The 18,710-nt window shown below is 35.9% G+C and overlaps 1 protein-coding gene across 1 annotated transcript; it reads left to right on the top strand.

The window, feature by feature from the left end:
• Positions 1-6,392: 6,392 nt before the first annotated feature.
• On the top strand, positions 6,393-12,223 carry LOC113297747 (F-box protein 7-like). The gene is made up of 11 exons (XM_026546323.1): positions 6,393-6,538; positions 6,878-6,943; positions 7,116-7,228; positions 7,466-7,582; positions 7,662-7,758; positions 8,901-8,974; positions 9,496-9,549; positions 9,643-9,744; positions 9,933-9,991; positions 11,093-11,303; positions 12,086-12,223. Exons 1-11 carry the CDS (start codon positions 6,529-6,531, stop codon positions 12,143-12,145), a joined length of 963 nt encoding a protein of 320 aa, XP_026402108.1. The 5' UTR covers positions 6,393-6,528; the 3' UTR covers positions 12,146-12,223.
• Positions 12,224-18,710: the final 6,487 nt, after the last annotated feature.

The raw sequence follows: 18,710 nt of genomic DNA, 5'->3' as shown, positions 1-18,710 counted from the left end.
TACCCCCTTTCGATTTTCATGTTGATTCCTTGCAATTCGTTTGCTTAGATTAAAAGGGTTTGGTGGTTAGTACAAGGTGAAACAAATCGATTCTTCAATTTCGAATTTCATCCAACAAATCATCTAAAGGTGAGTGATTCTAATGTTAGGGTTTCAAATTAATTTGATTTTGATTTTAATTTTGATGAAATTCTTGATATTAGGTTGGTTGGGTATGTAGTATGCAATTCAATAACGTTATTGAAACATATATTAAGTGAAAAATCCATGATTATTTGTTGTGTGTCTTGATTTATGTTGTATGAAATGAATTAAACTACCATCTCCATGTAGACTTATATTTATGTATGGTATACGCAAATTGATACTGTTTTTTTGTGTGTTAAGGAGCATAATGAGTCTAATGCGTTCTTATGTGAGAGATAAATATGGAATCTATTTGGATACCTCTAGTGATAGTGATGAAGAAGAGAAAGCTTTGCTAATGTTTACACAACTATGTTTGGATGAACGATTGCGTAATGTTAGACAACCCATACCAAAGGAGGTACAGACACGTAGTGTACTAACGCATGATCGAGTGTGGCATGATGCCAAAATGATGAATGATTATTTTACGCCCGAAACCGGTTATACCTTTAGACAATTCAAACAACGTCTAGGCATGAGTGAAGACTTATTCGAGAAATTATTAGGAAAATTGCTTGAAGTGGATCCGGAATGGGCTCAACGTCCGGATGCAACCGGTACTATGGGGCATTCTCCGCATATGAAATTAGTTGCGGTGATGAAATGTTTATGCAAAAGTACGCCAGCTGATAGTGTTGATGATTACACTCGTATGGGTGCTACCACAATATACAAGTATCTAAAAATATTTTTCCACACCATTTGCATGAATTTTGGAGCAAGATATTTGCGTGAACCCACTCCTGAAGATGTTCAGAGGTTGCTAGCTGAGAATGACGACCGAGGTTTTCCTAGAATGCTTGGTAGTGTTGATTGTATGCAATGGCCATGGAAGAATTGTCCTGTAGCTTGGAAAGGAACTTACCGGGGTAAAGATAAAGAGAGTAGTTTTGTATTAGAGGCGGTGGCATCATATGATTTGTGGTTTTGGCATGACTTTTTTGGAATGCCGGGATCAAACAACGATTTGAATGTGTTAGCACACTCACCCCTTTTTGATAACATGCTAAATGGTGTAGCACCTCCATGCAATTATGTCATCAATGGTCACCAATACAATATGGCTTACTTTTTAGCCGATGGTATCTATCCAAAGTTGACTACAATTGTACAAGCTTTTTCTCAGACATTGGGCATTCCAGACTTTGTTAGGTTCAACAAGTATCAAATGGCTAAAAGAAAGAATGTCGAGCGTGCTTTTGGAGTGCTTCAGGGTAAATTCAGAATTGTCGGATCTCCCTGTAAGTATTGGCACCAATCTGACTTGAATATAATCATGAAATGTTGTCTTATTTTACACAACATCATTATCGAGCATGAGCGCCGGGATAGGATTGGGGCAGGGTTGTTCCTGTTACATTTCCTGAACCTACTATTAATGGTCGTGTATTTATGTCATCTCTGAAAAACCTAGAACTACATCTACAACTAAGAAATGATCTTGTCAAGCACATTTTTGCGCGTCCTGGTAGAGGAGGCGCGACAGGGGACTTGTCTAGTTTGGAGGGTTCAGATATGGAATTCGTGGCACTTCCATCGTCATAAGGAGATTATGGTGATACAGACTTAGACGAAGAAGTAGTCCCAGGTCAAACCGAGGATGAAACATTTGATTATTATGGGGATTATAATGATCAAGTTCCAAACGACTTTGAACATGCAGTTGAACATGTCTATGGAGACGGTCATGTGGGAGACGAATATGAACATGATGGAGATGAAGATGATGATTCTGGCGATGAGGAGGATTATGATGATGATGAGGACGATGAGGATTCGGAGGACGATGAGGCTGCGTACGATGATGCCGGTATGTATGATGAGGATGATGTTGAGGCATATGATGTATTTCAATGTTGTTGTGTTTTAAGATTTCAAATGTTACATGCATATGTAATACCGGACTTTAATTTTTCGTTTGGCTTCAGTTATGTATGCAAATGTTTAAGGTTTATATTTGATAGCATATGGTTGAAATTATTTAAAAGTCTCTGTAAAGTATATGGATATGTATACGTACCCATGAAATCTGTCTGAATAGTATACAGATTAGTAAACTTATCCGTGAAATCCCTTTGTACAATGTTCGGATAGGTATACTCACCATGTATAAAAGATTCACATATTGTTTTTCAGATATGAACACATTTTATTCTCTTCCCCATCTTCAAACTGTAAACGCTTATTTTTGTCTAAGTTATTATCTACAACATTTTTATTTCTTAATTATGGTCGGTTTAGCTTCAGAGGATGATGAATTGATGATTACTTTATGGGTTGATGTTCATCTAGAGAATGAAGAAGAAGATGAACAACTAAATAACACAAATCTTTTAGAGCAATTGCTACAAAGGTTGACTATACATAACGGGAATCCTAATGAAAGAACAGTTAAGTATCTGAAAAGAAGGTTAAACATTATCACTTCAGACGTGAAAGTATACGTATCGACACAGAGAACCTTATATCTATGGAGGGGAGGAGTACCTTCGGAAATCGTAAGAAAATTACCGGTTACTTTTTGTGTATGTATATTGAATTGTTGAATAATTGAATTGTGAATTGATATTTTTTTTGTAGGAGCATTCTGCTTTGGATAGTTACGAGAAAAAGAAGGGGAAACCTTTTACATTTTTTAACTGATACGTGATTCTGAAAAACGATTTCTCAGAGTATAACCCTTCCCCCTTTTAATTTAAATAACGATAGGTTTTGTGGGTACATCTCTCTGTAAACCCTCACGAGACATAACTCGTCCAATATGGTCGCCTTTTGGTTTAAATGCTAGTTGCATATACTTAATGTAATCGTTAATCATATGAATATGAAAATAACTATTATTATTTATTGTAGAAGCATATTACATCATGTTCATCACATTTAAACTCCAACACACACATACTAATTATAAAAAAGCACATTACATCAATTGATATTCAAACTCTAGATTGAACTAAAACATAACAACACTTAGTCAGCCCATGCTACCGTTCCACACTCATGGCACCTCCAGTAACGTTTTCCAAAGGTTTTATTTGCACTTGACCGGTACATTTTCATAAAGAAATAACAACCCTCAGTTTCACATGGAATCCCTTTGGTGCATTCAAACTCCACCTTTCCTTTTAGTTTCAAGTCCTGACAGAGTTCTTCAACTTTTTCTTGTTTGATTGCATTTTTCATTGCATCCTCCAAACATTGTGCTTCTCCCGGACATTTAGCATACTCACATTCCAAATACCTTATCTTCTCTAGTATCGACTCTTTAACCTTCCTAGTGCCATTGCAGCCTCGTTGTGGACATTTTGTATATAGCCATGGGCATGATTATCCATGAAACAACATGGACAAACCTGTTTTGCTTCCACACATACAATCTGTTTTCCATTTTTACTCGAACTGTTACAATTCATGATTGAGGTTTATATTTGAGAATGAATTGAGATTGTTGTTGGTTAGACAAAATGTTATATATTTATAGATATATATATATATAGTCGTTGGACCCGACTTTTTAAAAATATGGCCGTTGGACACGACTTCTAAGAAATATGGCCGTTGGACACGACTTCTAAGAAATATGGCAGTTGGACCCGACTTTTTAAAAATATAGCCGTTGTAATCGATCTTTTAGAAATATGGCCGCTGGGAATTAATCATATATAAGGAAGATATCTCGTTCTTCCTTGCAGCAAAAATCTACCAATTCTTTGCAGTATCAATCTTTGAGGTTAAATTCAAAGCTAAACATCTATTCAATCAAGAACTACCAACTCAGTCGAAGAGATTCTAAGAAGATGCAATCGAACCACTCAATCAATTGCTGCAATGGAAAGAGAGATATGCAAAAGAGGAGATCAAGCCGCTACGAACATAACAACGTCTTCAACATCCACCAAAAACACTGATGTGATGGATGAAGTGTTATGCAAACAAATATCCAAATATTCCTCATCCAGTGCAACAGAATACGAAGAAAAACTCAAGGAATACCAAGAAAAACAAGAGGCAAAAAGACGAGGTCAAGAACAATTCCAAATGAGGGCAAAGTTAAAGGATGTTGAAGAAGAGACGGAATGGATTAGAAACTTTTACCTTCTCAAGGATGAATTTCCAGAAGATCCTAAAGATCATACTCTGTTCTGGACTGATGCTGGTCGGGGTCCTTATGTTAAACAGACGGGAAAGCAACCACGCTTTCCTTATAAGCCATCCGACATTTGTTCAAGGACAATTCATGTTAAGAAATTATGCATCGCGTACAATGAGTTTCTCGATAAGTTCAGAGGGGATAGAATCGCTGCACAAAAAGCATACAAAGCCTGAAGAGGAGAAATTTTTTATCATATCGAAGCGGCATTGATCGTCAAATCTCACACCAACAAAAACAATAACATGTAATGTATTCAGACCTGGAATGGACCATGTTAAAAAACAATGGCAGAGCGATACCCGGTTAATGAAGTGTTAATGAAGTTATTAATTTTAATGTAATGATCTGTTGTAATTTCTTTTGTACGTTATTAATGAACATTAGTTTAATGAAGTTATTAATTGGAATATGAAAATCGTTTCGTTACAACACATTCATAAATTTTATTAATTTAAAGAACGATTGATATTAATTTAGACAACACTTTTAAGATAACAACAATACTAACTAGAAATTTAAGACAACACTTTTAATTTAAACATTTACTATCAATAAAAACCTAAAGTCAATAAAAGATGAAAATATTAGAGCTGGATTACATCTTCATCTTCTGAATCTTCAACGCTGATTATACCCTTCCCCTTCAAAATCTCCTTTTGCTTGCGTACATAATATTGTTTTTCATTGGGGGATAAACGACTAAGGTCCATAGACATTATTGTACTGTCATCATTTAAATGCACTTGTTGTTGATGCATTTGATGAGTCTGTTGTTGAAGCGTTTGCAAATTGATGTGATCTTCCATTTGATAGCTCGGTGGTTGAGTATACCCCCAAAGAGTTTGGTATTGGGATTGTTGTTCCATTCTCATTTTTTCCTTCCTTGATCGTGTTTCCTTAAGATACTCCAAAATACTACAACTTTGTTGATAGATCTTATCTTCTTCCATCTTAACCGAAGATGTTTCCTCATCATCTTCTCTATATATACCTTTCTCACGATCCTTCTTTTGTTTGGCTAGTTTTTTGGCTTTCTTTGTTCCTATGGGACGTGCATTTTCATTGTATTTCCAACGAGAATCTCCATTGGGAAGAGCTTCAGTACCATTTTCGAGTGCGACCAAGTTGCGATTATTATCCCACAACTCACTGTTTTGGCTCACAGTTAGTTCATAATTATATCCAGGGACCTTTGCTCTAAACAATTCATAACATGAATCATACTTGAATGGTTGATTATGTTGACCCTGAAATTGAAGGCGAGCATCTCTTGTCTGAAAAATTAAATAACAAACATTAGGTTTATTACTATTATCACCAACTATTCGGAAGAACTTAAAAAAATAATAAAACTTACCAAATCTTCGTGGTTCGCACCACTTTGGTTTGCCGATATATAACGTTAAGAATGGACACGAATTCTTTGACATCTTTTTTAATATTTCTCATCTTGGTTTTTAAAGCTTCCCAATCTCTTCCATATGGATTGCCATTGCGTTGCTCAAAAATTTCAAGAATACGTTTCCAAAACAGAGCAGTTTTTTGCGTCGAACCAATAATTTCGTCCATACTCACATAAATAAAAGCAGTAGTAAGATCAACCTCTTCTTGTGTGACAAAATTAAGAACCAAAATTTTGGGTGGTTTTATAAATCTAAATACCAAATACGTATAGTAAGATGAAGAGAAACAAGAAATCAATTGATATAAGAAGGAAAAAAATAAGAAATCAATTGATTTGGTGTGGTTTGAGTTGCCGTTGGGATCCAACAGTGTAGAAAATAGAGCCGTTATTAACGATGGATGGTTATGATCGGGTGTGAGAGAGATGTGAACGAGAAAATGTCAAACAAATATAATTTTCCGAAACGCGTACTCAGTAGCCGTATGAAAAGCTACGCATACTGAATACTCGTATCAACGGCTTTACGGGTACTCAGTACGCGTAAAGCGTAAAATAATACGCATACTGAGTACGCGTGAGATTTCCCTTCCCTACAAGGCTGATCAGATCTGATCAGCCTTGCAAGGATACCCTCTATATCCTTCCCTACAATCAAAATGGGAGAGTATTCGGTGTTTTGAGGGATGGAGAGGGATAGGGAAGGGATATCCCTCTCCATAGTGCTGGCTCTTAGATACCCATTTCTCTTGTTTCTCTGTAGGGAAAAAAATTTCGGACTTTCATGGCTTCAGGTATCTTATTAACGATTCCATCTGGGTACATATTATTTATTATAGTACTGTCGAATTTGATCTGGGTTCTGGAATTTCTTTGTATTTCTAGCTCTTTTCAATTGGGTCTACTCAATTTCACCGATCATCAATTCCATTACCAGAAAAATTGTTCTTTTTGCCGAATCGATTTCAGTGAATATATTCGGATTTGATCTCTAGACCGTGTTTACTTTTTATGGGGTTTTGAGCAGTTTGTACATTTCTAAAATGAAAATAGTGCAAAGGATAAGGTGTTTAGTGTAATAGTGTTTCTGATTCTGAATGTATTGACAACTTTTTGTCATTGGTTGGTTGCAGACTTTGGGTTTTCAATACAAAGTGATGTTCCGCCAGGATTCCAGTTTACACCGAGACCTTGGCTTGGTATGTGTCAGAAGCCTTTGCTATACATTTTTATTCTCTTTATCGTTTAGTTATGAATTTAGTTCTATACCCGTGAAGGTCATTCCTTGTTTCACAGTAAGTATAAATTTCAGTGCTATTATATTTAAGTTCATATTGTTATATGTTTTTGAATTTTCGAAATATGTTTCAGATCTTTATGGGGTTAGTATCAAACCCTTCATTCATTTCGGGAGTGTGGCTAGTAAGCCTTTCAGTGACCCAGCTCTCATACACCGTAGCTTACCTGACGAACTGCTACATGAGGTAAGGTATCTGGAACTGTTATGGGCATCGTTGCCGTTTTTGCATGACATTTCACTAAAATGGTAGTTATCACTTGATCCTGTTTTAGAATATTTCTGTGGTCAAGTCATTTTACTTGGGTAACCACATGTTCGACGTTCTCTCATTCATTGTTGACCTCTGAAGATGCTATGACTTAATATCATCACTTGCAGCAACTGTCCATATCTGAGTGTCTGTTTTGAATGTTAACAATAGGTCTTTGAAAGAATGACACCATATAGCTTAGGAAGGGCAGCGTGTGTCTGCCGTAAATGGAGATATACAATTCGAAATCCTGTATTCTGGCGAAGCGCATGCTTAAAGGCGTGGCAGGTGCTACTTTTTTCCCTTGTCCTTCTGGTGTTATATGGTTCCGTTAGGCTTGGAAGTGATTAAAGCTCTCTTTTTCTAGATAATTGGAGCTGCAGAAAATCACAGGATTTTCCAGTCTACTTATCAGGGGTCATGGAGAAAAATTTGGCTCTTACGACCTAGAATTCGTACTGATGGTAAGAACAGAATGCATTTGATTTTTTTTCTTTCTTCTTTTTTTCATTCTGTGGTTGACAGTCTAGTGCTAGGCTTGCTCATTTTCCGCGGCGGTTTGACTTCTCTCTTTTGATGATTTGGTGGCTTTTATCTTTTATGCCTTGTTATCTAAATTGGAAATCTTTGAGTACTTAGTTACTCCCGTTTCTAATTCTGAAGGTGTCATTGTAGTCTTTAAGAGTAGTTACCAAGTCCTACACAACTTTTACACAAATTTGACGCTCTATCACTTCCTTGTGGCGGTGTGTCTAAAGATTCCGAAGATCACATTAATTTATAAAACAAAATGATGTCGAGGAAGTACCAACAGATTCTGAAGTAGGAAGTCAAAAGAAATTCAATGCCAACATTGAGTAATGAATCAAATGTATCTGTGTAACTGAAACACAGATAAAATTAGGCATATCTGAAGTAGTAAGTGTTAGGAACTTAGGACCATGTTTGAATTAAGTCAGGAACCAAGGCAGGCTTAGCTTAGGCCTGATTAATTTTAGATATTTGCTTTTTGTTGGACATTTGGTTTAGACTCTTCTGGCTATTGTCTTATGAATTAGTGTAAGATTCCTGATGCAGTACTCACTAAAAATTTATTTATCCTAGTTGGAGAAGTAAATTTTTGGATGATCAGAAGAAATGAGACAGGATGTTAGTCAAAGTGAAAGTCTGCAGAAAGGGCCTTCTGAAACTAACACATTAATGGAAAATGGACCCTGCTTATCTTGATCTGTTTTTGAGCTTTTCCAGACAAGTCGGTTTGTAGTGCTAATTTATTAGGTATTAACTATGACCTTGCAGGAGTCTTCTATTTTTTTTCTAAGTGAGTATATTTCGAAATGGAAAACGGTATAGGATGGAAGACCAGTCTCTTACAAAGTTACAAGTTACAATCTAATATTTATAATGTATGCTAAAGTGGCAGGGAAAATTGGTGAACTGTATTGATTGGTGAACATTGTATTGAGAACATGTATCAAAATAGAAGCCCATTTTCACCAACCAGCATAAATGCTGAAGCCTGAAGGGTTCAAGTTTATACAGCAGATACAGTATTATGCGTATGCAATTATTCTCTTATTCATATATGCTTTTATTTATTTATCAGGTCTATATGTCAGTAGAAACACCTATGTTCGTTGTGGAACTCCAGAATGGAAGACTTCAAATCCAGTTCATGTGGTATGCTGCACTTATTATTCTGCGAAGTTGTTCCTTTTACGTGCATATTTGGTTTAATGTGAATATGAGTAACCATAAAACTTAGAATAATGACCTGAACTAGAGTGCGGTACTTCGGTGTCACCATGCAATTGGCATGATTTTAGTGGTATTGACCAGTCATGACTGGAAAAAAGCCAGTTATATCATCAATCAACACATTTTCTTGTCCATTTCAATCCCCCTATTTGTGTTTTTCTGCTCTACTCTTGCATCAAGTCTGCATGCTGCAGAAAGTCTGAGACCGGTTAAACGATGTGTCGCATCTTAATCGATAACATCCTAGTTATATAAACCTTGCAATATATCCTCTTGGTGCACCCGACATCCTGTATTATGAAAATATACCTTGCAAATATACAACCATTTTTTCACTTCGCAAGGGTGGAAAATAATAATAAAAAAACATGAAAATCTAGAGTCATTTGGACTATTAAAAAGCAGTTTTAAATCTGTTCAAATTGCATATTTATCTTTTGCAGGTCTGCTATTTCCGTTACATTAGATTTTATCACAGCGGAAGATTCCTCTACAAGGTGCTCTTTCTAAAAGACTTTTGAGCAATTTTGATTTATTTTTGGAAATGTTTCTCTCTATGTGCTCATCATGTGCTCCATCTGAATTTGTAGAACTCTTCTCAAAAAGTAAAAGATGTCATGAAGTGCATGAACTTCTGTGCACCTAAAGCTGATTCTGTATATGGTGGCCGGTACACTCTGTCGGACGATAAGGTTTGGATATATCTTTTGGTTTCTCCATTAACTGGTGCCCATTGTTCCCTTTAAAAGCTCCCTCTTCCCTAATTACATTATTACTCATCAATGAACTTTTCCTTCCTATAAATTCATTCTTGTAATTATTGTTGCTGATCTCCATATTCGGTATTCCTACCTGCTCATTTTTTTGCAACCTTTGTTAGGTTGAGGTTGCAATTATGTACCCAGGATCACGTCCTACTGTGTTGAGAATCCGCATGAGGTCATCCCAAACTTCTTAAATATTTGTTACTTCAAATTCCCTAAGCTAAATAAGATCATTTAAATTCACATATTGTATTATTCCCTCCGTTACTTTTTAATAGACCAGTTTCTATAAATTTTGTTTAGTTGGAATAAAACTTATACAAAGCCTTTAGTTGGTAACCTAGCAACAAGCTGGGCTCCAACACCTCTTTGAATAGCAATGTCTAATCTATGAAAAATAAAATTACCAAAACCACTACTAGCATCGTTATTAACAATACAATTCTTCAGGCGCTTGAAAAAACACAAAGTATCTTCACCAAGTTCCCCAAGAGTAGAAAATGCTAAGACACCCAAACCATATCCAAGTGAAGCACACTTTTCCAAATATTTAGCTTGCTTACGCAAAACCGCCTTAGAAATAGCTTTACCTGGGACAAAAGAACGAATGCCTTCACCAGTGAAGGGCGAGACACCTGTGACATCCATGCAAACATCTTGACCATTCTCCCAGTTGAGAACAAGGATATCGGCAGGCTTCAAGTCCTTGCCATCATCTGACACCATACCAAGAGAGACTTCCTTGCGCGCAGGCACGTTAGCTTTGTAGCAAATATCAACTACAACATCTCGAACAAGATCATGTCGAAACTTACTTCCAACATCTTTAGCACAATGAAGCGCATGGTCCCCAAAAATGTCCATAGATTTGTTACAACTAGAGCATAAGCCATTCTCAACAAAAAGTGGGATGCCAAGGCGATAGCAAAGTACAGCTCTGAACTGTCTAGACCCGAGGCACTGATTAAGCCCACTAATGGGGACAACCAATAGACCAGTTTCCTAATTGGGAAAGTCAAATGTTACTTTAATTTTCTGGGACCACTTTTCTTTTAACTTCTTTTGATGACAAGTGTTATGTGGACCATTTCACTTATTTCTTTGGCTGACAAGTGTCATGGGGACCACTTCACTTCACTTCTTTTATTGACAAGTGTCTAGAGGACCACTTTCAATAATTAATTCTCTTAATTTCCTTAATTTTCTCAAAAAAAGAAACCGGCCTATTAAAAAGTAACGGAGGGAGTATTTATTATCTGGTTGGGTATTCCTGCAGGCTGAGAGGGACAACTGTGGGCGTGAACAATCAGATGGATTTACTATCTCTTGTTACAAGCGGCGTGAATGATAATGAGCTTAGTGGAAATGAAGATAATATTCTCGGGGTTGTTGAAGGTTGGCAGGAGGATGAGACACACAACCCTGACGTTCCTGCAGTCTCTCACATAAGGGGAATGACTCCTTTTGTCTTTGTCCCTTTTGAGGAGGTACTGTGCTTATTCTTTTGGTCTCATCTCCTTTCATTTTCATACTCGCCAGTATTCTAATTGCTCTTAGTTTTGACCTGAAACTGAAAGGCCTCTGTGATTTGCAATCTTGGTGTTTCTAGACTTTAAACCCAACATCATTGAATGTTTTTGCATGAGATGTTACTTTGCAAATTGCCTATGTGTAAGTGAAACTAAGAAACCATGTTCATAGTTGTTGTACTTGTGGGTGAATTTGAAGAACCACTAGGAAGTGTATACCTTGTTACACTTTCAAGCTCAGTCAGAAAATAGGAGTAGTCACACAGCACAGACTACAGTTCCTGAAATTTCACTTTGTTTATGGTGATAACTGGGATCTGGCAGAATTTGCTTGGTCCTTTGGTTATCTGAACAATGCGTCATATTTTGCATAACTTCCTGTTATGTTAGGCTACATGTTGTTTGAGATGACTGAAAGGGGATTTCTTCACACCAAAATACATCCAAATGCCTTGGTTATGTCCTCGGGGCTGTTTATAAAAAAAAAAGCATCTCGGCTCATTTTAGGATCGCAGAATGTTTTAAGTTTGTGAAGTGGCTCGTCTCTCAATGACCTAAGCGACACCTGCTCTTGCTGAGAATCTTATATCCTTATATATGCAAACAATTAGCCGGGTCCAGGGTCCTTGTAAAGAATGAAACTTTGTAATCTAAAAAAATATATGATACATCTAACCTTATATTTCATTGTTTGTATCTCAAAACATTTCAACCAATCATTGCCAAATTTGTGTTTGTAGGTGGAAACTACAGTTCTTAACCTCCCTGTAGAGAAGATGGACTATTATGTAACTGGTTGACACTTGGATCTTGGAGGCATCTTCAACTTGTATATATGTATGGAAGTAGTCTTGGGGTTCAAGCCTTCTGTTGTACTATTTATCAGTAGATCTTCATGTATTTTAATATGTTATCATGTACTATTTATCAGTAGATCTTCATGTATTTTAAAGGTTGTACTGGTATGCTTTTTTAGCTCTCTGATTTATAAATTGACGCAGAAGGATGCCATAGAAGGATACTCCGTGTTTCATTAAATTGTATATATATAGCAAACTTTAGGTTCTAAACTGTGAGATGTTTTGTGGATCTTAATTTCAATACGTCATCTCTGAAGTGTTGGTTTCTCTCTTGAACAATACAACTTTTTCTTACTGCTTATTGTGTGTTTAGGGTGGTAGTTAATGAGAATCCACCAACCTTCGGCAGGGTCTAACTTGGTGTAGTTTTGTTAACCATTTTTGTACCCAGTTTATCTGGCTCTCAGAACAGAACAATGTTCTCTTTGATACCCATTCGGCTGTTCCTGCACTTCTCTCCGTCTCTCCTTGATTGAGCAGACGCAGTATGGACTTCGTAATCTAATTTTCTCACCCGTTCTTTTGTTGCCCTGCTGTTAGGATGGATGGTCGATATAAATCTTTACAATGATGCAACTATTTGTTCAACATAATCGGCGTTCGTTCGTTCGACTTGTTGCTTGCTTGTTAGGATTCAGGAATGGTCTTAAGATTATATCTCCTGAGGGTACAAAATGTTTCAGTTATGGATTGCAACTAAAAGCAAGTACAAACTACACATATCCCGACTTTTGTGATTTTACATTTTGTAATGACTTTTCCCTAGTTCGTGTTGTTCATGGAGTGTAGTATGGACAGTTTGTATGCACTTTCGACACACCTGTTGAAATCTAACTATTTCCCGATGGTTGGCAATAGTCTAAGATACAATGGAACACAAGCTATATCAGCTCAAATGCTATCGAGCCACATATAATGTGCTTTTGAGAATGTGAACAATACTAGAACCACCCTACTATATGGGTTCAATATTTAGAAGTTCCACAAAATGGATCCTCCACTATCAACTCCATACTTTCATATTTTGATATTTCTAGGCCCAATACTTTCATTTTTAGGGCTTCATAATGAAAATGTTTTTTTCGCTATGGCAACTTTCCCTTTTCTATTTAAACAAGAATAAAATCAGTAGATATTTTCATTTCTAAATTTTCTTTCTCTCTCTTGCCTCTCTCTGGTCTGTGGAGAAACCATTTCTAGGGTTTTCTGAGATTCATTTTCCACCTTGCGAATTGATTTGATTCAATGGAGATTCCGTAAAAATCATTCATCGTTGACGGAGAAGATATCAGAGAAGATTCATCATCATCGTCTTCATCTGATTCTGATAATGAAAAGGAAGTTAAACATCATTCAGTACCTAAATCTTCATCAGCAAAAGGTGTTCATTCTGCTATTAATCGCCTCTTGGGAAGGAAGAAACTTGTTAATCATGTCTTTGGTGGTGGAAAGCGTAAGAATCTCACTACTGATTTTTTGTGATTTTTTGTAGATTTGTTTGGTAGTTTGGTGGTTGATCTAGGTGTTTTGAGGTTGAATTTTGAGCTTGAAGTTCTAGATTTGGTTTGATTTTGTTTGGATTTGAAATAATTTCTGATCTGGTTTTAGTGGACTTAGTTGCATGTTATTGGAGGTGGATAATGATTTTTTTTACTGTTAATTTCATGATCGATGCACTTGATTGGGGTTTGTATGTAAAGTTGATGTCAATTCCTAGATGTTTAGTTTGTTTCGCTTGTCTGTGATCTTATCGAGGTTTGAGTGGCTGTGATTTTTGTGTTTTTGTATACTTAGATTAGGATGTATGAATCAATTAAATATTAAATATGTAAAAATTGAAGTTATATTGATCGGTATCTCACTTTGCAGCTGAACTGATTGATTTCGTGGATCTGATTAGATTTACGAAGGTGTAATTTGGGTATTACCAAGCTTGTTATAGTTGTATTTATAAGAACTTGAAATATATATAACATAAACTTTATATCCCAGGATGTGTAAATAGCAGTTACACATCCTGGTAGTTACTGTTAGATCATCATCCAAACTGAATGATGGTCCTTTACTGAGAACAAGCTGGCCATAAAGCAACTGTCGAACAATGTTATCTAGTCATTCTAATATGCATGATATACCTTTTCATAAGAACTTGCAATATACATAACATAAACTTTATATCCCAGGATGTGTAACTAGCAGTTACACATCCTGCTAGTTACAGGTTTCGGATAACTAGCAGTTAGACATCCATATGCCAACATATATAGATACCTAGAAATGTGGCAATCACAATCAAATTTTATGGAGTCATGTTTACCTGAAGCTCACTCGACAACACCATCCTCATCTGCTTAACCACTTTTTTGGTATCATTATCAACACCACCACTCCCTGCAATCCACACATACACGTAAACAATGTATATAGTTATTAAGAGCCTTATTTTTCTGAAAATTCATTTGGTCAATGTTGTCCTAGTAATTGAAAACAGAAACACTAAGATATACTTTGCTTCATGTCTTAGCAATTGAAAATCAGAAACTTGCATTCATGGACAAGCATTATAAGATTATATTGAATTAAATATCTTTTGCGAAGGTACAAAGTATAGATTGACTTAAGTAATGAGAATCACAGAACATGTAGCTTATTTGTTTGAGCAAGATTGTTACTGAAATTTGAAACAGTCAGTTTGTTGAAGGTAAACTTCAAGATATGCATCTGTGTATTCCTTTTCAATCATCATAAGAGAATAGAATTACCGCAATAGCTAACAAACATAACATGTAGCTTATCCAACAAACACATTTCCGATGCCAGTGAACTTCCCTCTGCAAATAATTGATAAGACAAGTTAAAGATCACCATTACTTCATATCAATTTGTTTACTTTACAGTCCACCTACATGTCTTTTTGAATTTGAGAGTTGAGAAATTATTTTGTTACGATCTGGCCCAAAATTATTTTAGTAAAATTGATTGGTTGATTTGTGAATGCTTAGATTTTTCGTTATGATTAATGTGTTGTGAATTTTCTGCTGCTGCAGCTGCTGATGTTTTCTTATGGAGGAACAAGAAGATTTCAGCTAGTGTTCTTGGTGGAGCTACTGTTACATGGGTTCTATTTGAATTGTTGGAATACCACTTGCTCACTTTGGTCTGCCACTGTTCTATATTGACTTTGGTTGTTCTGTTCTTGTGGTCGAATGCATCTACCTTCATCCAAAAGTGAGTCGATTAATTGAGCGTTTGCAAGTTTTCCAATGGATTATTTTCTTCTGGAGTTGTTTCCTATGAATTTGTTATTGTTCTTTTCAGGTCTCGCCCAAATATTCCTGAAGTCCATCTTCCTGAGGTAAAGAAGATCGAGAAAGTCATCAGCAGTGAAAGATCGAGAAGACTTCATCACCAAAATTATTGAACAGGTAAATTTCTTCTGTTGCAATCATTTTAATTCGATCAAAATAATTAAGTGATAGATCTCAATATGGAATTCAAAAAGTATTTTCATAAATCTCAAAAACTGAAAACTTCAATTTCATTTCGAGAAGATGAGAAGACTATGAAGTAAACAAATTGATAGGTGAATGATGGTGATCTTTAACTTGTCTTGTCTCTTATTTGCAGATAGAAGTTCACTGGCATCGGTAAATCTAAGAGGAAACGCCTGGAAACAAGATCCCTTGGTAACCACAATTCTACTGAAATACCCATATTGTTGCTACCTTCTAGTTACACAAGTTAAGTGGATGTGTAACTTCAAGTTACACAGACTAAATAAATGTGTAGTTTCTAGTTACACATGCTAATTAGATGTGTAACTTTTACTTACACATATTGTTTGAATGTGTAACTTCTGTTTACATAGATTTTACTTACGTATAGTAATGATTGTTACTACTAATAATTTATGTGTAAAATTATTTGTTACATTGTTAACCAGTGAGTTGTGTATTTTTTTCAGCGATAGTCAGAATCTCTTTGTTCGACTTTTTACTTGAAAATGTTGCATTCTTTCCATTAAGGTTGCATTCTTTTCATTCTGGTTCGATTTTAGTTTGCTTATCTTGAATCTTGGCTACAAATATGCAGTTTGATTAAAGAATTTGTGGTGGTGTTGATGGTGGAGGTGCAGGTTTTGGAAGAGGATGCGGAGGCAGTGGTGGTGGTGGATCAGGTTTTGAGGATAATTTGGATTTGGAGTTAGTGGTGGTGTTTTGATATGAAGCTGAGAAGTTTGGTATGGATGTTGGAGCCGTACTGTACACTGTAAGTTGGAGATACTTTACATGATCTTGCTAGAGCATTTTGAACAATCAAAAGTTGATACTGGTTCTTCAGGTGACTATTTATTGGTTTCAAATGGTATTTTGTTGGTTTTTATCTGGTACTGAAAGGAAATCAAGGTTGAGACGAGAATTACAGACACTATAAGTCCACCAATGTGACGAGAACTATAGTCACTATATCTGTGTCATTCCCTTCTAGCTGCTCATACAAGGTCTTTCTCAATTCGCTTGTTTGAACATGACTGTATATTATTTTCTCAGACGTCTTTACCTTTTTATTGTCAGCATAACTTGTCAACTAAAATGCGTGCATTGTTAACTTCCTAGGGATACTCAGGATATGATACGGTCGGGAAACCTTAAACTTCGTTGTTTGTGTGGTGAAAGTTTAATGTTTACAAACAAGTTCACTGGCACATTAGTCAGTGTATCGAGATTCTGATAGAAATGTCTTTCTCCCCTTTTGTTTTGTTTTGTTTTGGGATATAATGTACTTGACTATGCAATGGTTTGCCTATATTTAATATATTAGTATTGTATGAATTTTGTTCTGGATAAGATATATATATTTGAGTGGTATAAAATCGGTATTGTACGTTTTATGGTTGAGAAAAATAGTACTAAAATGTATTCGGTAATCTTAGGCTCAAGGTTATGTGACCGTTGAAGAAGTAGAGAGGCGTTTTTCCTGGTCATCCGGCCGTGCTACAGATGCTTTAATTTGGAAACTTTACTCGAAGTAAGTTTTCCTTTTTAGTTTTCATTTGATTTCCGTTTTGACATGATTCTCCTTGGTTTTCATTTCAAACCAATCAATCTGTTAAAATTTGCAGGAAGGTCTAGCTGTGATTGATGATGGTCGCAGAGACTGTAAGCGCAGGTATTGGTTTGCTTGTGTATCAGTTTGTGCCTCTGCATAGGCACGTTTTTGTTCATGTCCGAGGATATACTAACTGAATGTGTAACTGCTAGTTACACTATCTGATTGGATGTGTAACTTCCGATTACACGTGCCTTATGCATGTGTAACTTCCGGTTACACAAGTCGTATTACACATCTATTTAAGTTCTTATTGCAACTGATCTCTTAATTGTAATTTATTCACTTAGTTCCTGCAAATAGTAAAGCAGTTTATTTGCCAGTTGTGCATTTTTTTCCTTTTTAAGTTGCATTGTTATTGTGATCCGACCATAAAAACAACTTTTTCGTAGTGTGATTGCAATTCAAGAGATTTCATTTAACAAGAAGAGCAGATACTTCATTTTAATCTGATATTATGGTACCTTTTTGTCTTATTACTTTGCAAGACAACTATATGCAGAACAAACTTGTGAAACTTGTATGCGTCTTTCTTTAGGTCCTGATTCGTATAACATAATTAATGGTGAGTTACCTTATGTATTAAAACTTTTTTTTAGCTCTGACATGTATGATTTATTGCGCTGGGAATCTAGGATCAACTATTGTTCTTATAATATCAGATAACGTGTCTTTGAACCTTGTTAGTATGATGCTTTGATGGAATTTTTTGCTAGTAAGATGCATTTTTAACTCTTGTGGTTCCAGGTATATGAAACCCATGGACGTTTAGCTCTGGAAGCGAGGACTTTCCGGAGTTTAATCAGGTTGGCTACTGATTTGCTGTAAGTTATCTGACCTTTATTGGATGTGTAACTATTAGTTACACATGCTAATTAGATGTGTAACTTCTAGGTACGCAAGCTAAATGGATGTGTAGCTACCAGTTACACATGCTAATTAGATGTGTAATTATAGATACACATCGCTAGGTACACAGTCCCATGAAATAGTGCATATTTTTGTTTTTTTTTCCAGATTCGACACGTTTTGGTGGTAGAGGTGGTGGTATAGGAACAGGTTTGTATGAGGATTTGAAACCAGTGGTGGTGTTCTGGTGGAATAGGTATTGGAACATGTATTCAACTTTCTCTTGCAAGCAAGTCATTATATATACAAATCAGGCAGTCAATTGAGTGATAAAATAAATGACTTCATGTATTGTAACTTATAGATACACATGCTAAATGGATGTGCAGGTACTAGTTACACATGCTAATAAATAGATGTGTATCTACTAGTTACACAAGCTAATTATATGTGTAACTTCTAGGTACACATGCTGATTGGATAGGATATAAAGTTATGTTTCATCGTATGATGCAATTTAAATTTTTGTTGAGTTGCTTTCTTCTTT

The sequence above is a fragment of the Papaver somniferum genome, chromosome 7, assembly GCF_003573695.1.
Source record: "Papaver somniferum cultivar HN1 chromosome 7, ASM357369v1, whole genome shotgun sequence".
NCBI lineage: Eukaryota > Viridiplantae > Streptophyta > Magnoliopsida > Ranunculales > Papaveraceae > Papaver > Papaver somniferum.
Note: the sequence above shows the minus strand (reverse complement) of the source record. Positions and strands in the feature narration are given on the sequence as shown.